General features: G+C 46.4%; 1 protein-coding gene across 1 annotated transcript; it reads right to left on the bottom strand.

Moving 5' to 3' along the window:
• Nucleotides 1-463: 463 nt before the first annotated feature.
• Nucleotides 464-2,819, bottom strand: LOC114909360 (retinol dehydrogenase 7-like). The gene is made up of 4 exons (XM_029247968.1): nucleotides 2,474-2,819; nucleotides 1,702-1,960; nucleotides 1,025-1,188; nucleotides 464-915 (listed from the first exon to the last, which is right to left on the bottom strand). Exons 1-4 carry the CDS (start codon nucleotides 2,817-2,819, stop codon nucleotides 695-697), a joined length of 990 nt encoding a protein of 329 aa, XP_029103801.1. The 3' UTR covers nucleotides 464-694.
• Between the last annotated feature and the right edge of the window lie 1,821 nt (nucleotides 2,820-4,640).

The following is a 4,640-nucleotide window of genomic DNA, read 5'->3' on the forward strand; positions in this document are numbered from 1 at the left end:
TATGGAATTCATTAACAATAATATGTGATTCAGTCATTAAAGAGAGGAAGAAAAACAATGTCAGCAAGTAGTTGTGCAACTTGCGACAGGAAAGTCGAAAGTTCAAATGTAAGGAGGGATAGTGTACTATGTACCTGTGTTGGGGCAAAACAGAATAACTAACTTAAATCTCGTTAATAAGAATTTAGCACGCTGAAAAAAGGAAATCTTCTACAAGTGTTTGCTATTCCGTTGTTTACTAGCCCCTTCTGAAACTGACCACAGAAGCAAGGATGTAAGACACGCATAAACATGGTTTATGATCAACAAAATAGAACACAACACATGGGCCAGTCTGCCCACTGCAGCATATGCACCTACTCGAAGTATTTAGCAGCATAACTTACTTTAAATATCATGATTGGGTACAGTCATTTCAAAGAAAATATTTGTCTTTGTGTTTAATGTCAGCTCAGTTCAAAGGTAGTTTTGTCACTTTTTAAAGGGAGAGATTATTTATTGGCTGTGCGTAGCTTGCGTTCAAAGAAATTAATTATGTGACACTGAAATAAAATAGAAATGCACTGTAAAATAAAAATAATAATTTACAGATTTTGCATTTGTATGTGGTGGAGCTTTGAAACACGAGCAGAATTTACCTAACATTATGTCAGTATGACAGAGCTCGCTTCCATATTTCCTGGTGTTTGTTTCTCTAGACGCTCTGCGCCGGACGCGGTAGCACAGTCCTAAGGAAGAAGTCCAGCAGACAGGCAGGGGCGTAGGACAGGGGAATCCATGCGAACTTTGCGTCCCAGCCAGCGCTGTAACGCGTTCGGGGGTACTGTGCTGTCAAAGCGTGCTCCATGCAGTTTGTCACCTTGCTCAGGTCCGGGTCACACAACATGTTCATGATCAACCGCTGGACCTTGATATCTGAAGATGCCAGACAGAGAAAAGAGGGGAAGGAGGCATGTTTGGTGGCACAGTCGATGTAGGGTGAAACTAGTAGGAATTGTGGGACACGAGTACCTCAAATACTTACACCTGTCAAAGTACTTCTCCCCATAGCTGTCCCGCACCTCTGGGCTCAGCTGGTTCCACAGGCGGTGCAGCTCCCTCTCGATTGGCTCCAGGCTGGTCACCGCTGTCTTGAAGAAGCCCGGCTCGATGATGCTCACCTTGATGCCAAAGTAGTGTATGTCCCTCCTGGGAAGGGGGATGGATTTAATTTCAGTCTCATACAGCCACGTGCAACAAACTGTCAACCGTCACTGTCCACCATGCGCAACTATGTCAACTTGCCTGTCTGATACATTTATTAATTTCTTTTATGTCCGTCTGTCCATTATCAGTAAACACTTGTTCAGTCCTGGGTCACTGTTGTCTGGAGCCTATCCTGGAACCCTACAGTGTGAGGCTGGACACATCCTGGACGGAACACCAGTCCACACACACACACACACACACACACACACTACAGACAATTTAGAGTCACCAGTTCCCTAGAAAACAAGGTCTATGGCCTGTGGGAGGAAACCAGAGCACCAAAAGGAAACACACAAAAATGTGGGGAGACATAGAACTGCCACACAGATTGTGCTAGATTTGAAATCCACATCCAAACCCGCATCCCAGGAGTTGTGAGGCACCAGCACTATTTCTTTCAAAAAGATAATTAATAGTAATAGAAGTAGTTCAGAGGTGGGAGTATCACATCACCTGAGGCAGTCAGAGAAGGACTCCACTGCAAATTTCGAGATGCAATACCCGCCACCGTTAGCGGCCACACGGCCCAGGACGGACGCCACGTTGACCACCCGCCCCCGGCCTTTCTTCAGCAGTGGCAGGAAGGTCATCGTCATCTCAATGACGCCCATCATGTTGACTCGCAGCGTGCTGTGGAAGTCCTCCATCCGCATCCACTCCGTGGGGCCCATGGGAAGGGACCGGCCCGCGTTGTTCACGAGGCCCCACAGACCTGGAGTCGGTCGAAAGAGAACAGGGTCAAATCCTCTCTCTCTCAAGAGGATATGAGTTGATAAATACAACATATCTGAACCAACTATGTTTATGTTACTTAGCAGATACTTTTCTCCAAAGCGACTTCCAATGAACTCTATGTAGTGTTATGAACCCACACACCTTATTCACAAAGGTAACTTACACTGCTAGATATGCTACTTATAATGGGCCACTCATCCATACATCAGTGGAACACACTCTCTCTGTCTCTCACACTATGAGTGAACCTGAGCAGGATGTCTTTGGACTGTGGGAGGAAACCAGAGTACCCAGAGGAAACCCACTCAGACACAGGGAAAAGATGCAAACTCCACACAGACTGAGTGGGGATCAAACCCACATCCTCTCGCACCAGCCAGGCACTGTAAGGCAGCAGCGCTACTCGCTGTACCACCGTGCCACCCAACTAAACCCATTAAAACTTCAACCACACTTCGGTTCCACCGTGCTCACTCTCTGCCTCTCTCACCTCTGTCACCCACTTCCTTCTTTGTCCACTCCATGGCCCGACGGATACTGCTGCTGTCCGTCACATCCAGCAGGATGGTCTTCAGCTTGGGCCCTGTCGCCCGGCGTAGGTTGTCCGCGCCCTTCTCCGTCAAACAGCCGGCCAGCACGCGGAAGCCGCGGCGGTCCAGCCGCTTGCACAGCAGGTTCCCAAAGCCCGAGTCACAGCCAGTCACAAAGACATAGTTTTCACCGATGTCTGAGATGACCAGGCTATCTCTCCACAGCCACACCAGCAGCCAGAGCAGCAGCAGCACAGCCGCTGCATACATCCACAGGTGCTCCATGCTGCACACAGGAGAGCACATGGTGTCAGTGTGTGTGGTGGAGGTTGGGGGTGGTGGGCTGGGGGTCTGTGTAGTAAAGACTCACACCCATATCAGGGTTTTCAGAAACAAATAACAGATGCAAAGTCTGGAAAGAATGGAAGAGTACTTGACTTTGACTTTAATGTAACACATGCACTGCGAAAACAGTATTATGTGCACATGTGGTTATCCCTGTAAGCATTCCCTAAACCACATTTATCTGGACAGTGTAAAACGCGGTTTCAGACAATGTGTGTGTGTGCGTGTGTGTGTGTGTGTGTGTGTGTGTGTGTGTGTGTAAAACGCAGTAAGACACTTTTGCAATACTACCTACTGCCACATGATGGAGCCTCCAATTATACAAAGACTTGTCCTTGGCCCTTTTCCCCCACAATCCTTTTTACTCACATAGCAAGTGTGTAGGAAAAGGATACATAATGAGTGTATTCACGAGCTAAAATACACAACAAAGAAGTATTATTCATTTAGCAGACGTTTTTCTCCAAAGCGACTTCCAATGAACTCAACATGGTGTTATGAGCCCGCACACCTTATTCACCAAGGTGACTTACACTGCTAGATACACTACGTCACTCATCCATACATCAGTGGAACACACACACTATGGGAGAACCTTAACAGCATGTCTGTGGAGTGTGGGAGGAAACCAGAGCACCCAGAGGAAACCCACGCAGACAATGGGAGAACATGCAAACTCCACACAGACTGAGCGAGGATCAAACCCAGGTTCTCTCACACCACTTAGGTGCTGTGAGACAGCAGTGCGACTCACTATGCCACCCATTCTCCCACCCCTATAGATTCTCAAAAACTGCTTCTAAGTGCCAGAGTGGTCTGGAGCCTATCCGGGAAGCGTAACGTGTGAGGCAGGGTACAGGCTAGATGGAGTGCCAGTACATTATGGAGAAATCACACACATTCAGACACACATACCATCACTAATTGTGATTTTGAGTCACCAGTTCACCTGAAACTCATCTTTGGCCTGCGGGAGGTCAAAATACAGTATCATAAAAGGTATAAATAAAGTGATGCTTCGTGATGTGGCAGAGACTACCGGACTACAGACTTCTGGACTACACATTTTCTTGTACTTGGGTTTTATTCTGTTTTTATTTGCTGATGCTTTAGCAGTCAGTATGTTGGATAGTTACAGCAAGGCCATAGGACTGGTGCGAGTACACGATAATGTAGCACGTGGGAAATCTTGGGACAAGCGTCTTATGAAACAACAAGAGGCTCTGGAGCTCCGGAGCTCAGATTCCTGTTGCACAGAGTCATTATTACCGAGCAGCATGTCTTAGAAGTCTCAGTTCTAAGGACGTAAGCCTCTTGTAGTTCAAAACCTATTATCCCGTTGTCCAGGATTATGAGCGAGTACGATGACGAGTGCCTCGCCGGGGCAACACTTGCTTTCGCGTGTTCAGGGGTTGGCGAAGGTGAGCATTTTGTTCAAAATATAAACAAACAGAAGGGTTCTGGAACAACAACAAGCACAGAAAAGGAAAAAAAAAATATTTCAAGCAGTGGATGACAAGCCAACACCTCAGTAGCAGAACCACATGTGCTACACACGATCATCCTTACCTATGATATTTTCATTCTTTTAAATCTGTGAAAGTAGTGGAGGAACATATGAAACATAAGCACTGCAAGAACGCAGCAATGCGTTTTTCGTTACTGCCAAAAGCGTTTGAAAGAGCGCTTTCATAACCGGTTTCCATAATTGTATTTGGTTAATATCTATTAAAAAAATGATACCAATGCATACAAATTGTCATGCAATACGTATTCTTAAAA

The sequence above is a fragment of the Scleropages formosus genome, chromosome 22, assembly GCF_900964775.1.
Source record: "Scleropages formosus chromosome 22, fSclFor1.1, whole genome shotgun sequence".
Classification (NCBI taxonomy): domain Eukaryota; kingdom Metazoa; phylum Chordata; class Actinopteri; order Osteoglossiformes; family Osteoglossidae; genus Scleropages; species Scleropages formosus.

Bases quoted from the DNA above. Each gene is read 5' to 3' on its own strand.
- LOC114909360 (XM_029247968.1), bottom strand. From the start codon at position 2,819: ATGTGCTCTCCTGTGTGCAGCATGGAGCACCTGTGGATGTATGCAGCG. The intron at 1,961-2,473 runs GTGAGAGAGGCA...GACCGACTCCAG, and splicing joins GAAGGAAGTGGGTGACAGAG to GTCTGTGGGGCCTCGTGAAC. The intron at 916-1,024 runs GTAAGTATTTGA...TGGCATCTTCAG, and splicing joins GGAGAAGTACTTTGACAGGT to ATATCAAGGTCCAGCGGTTG.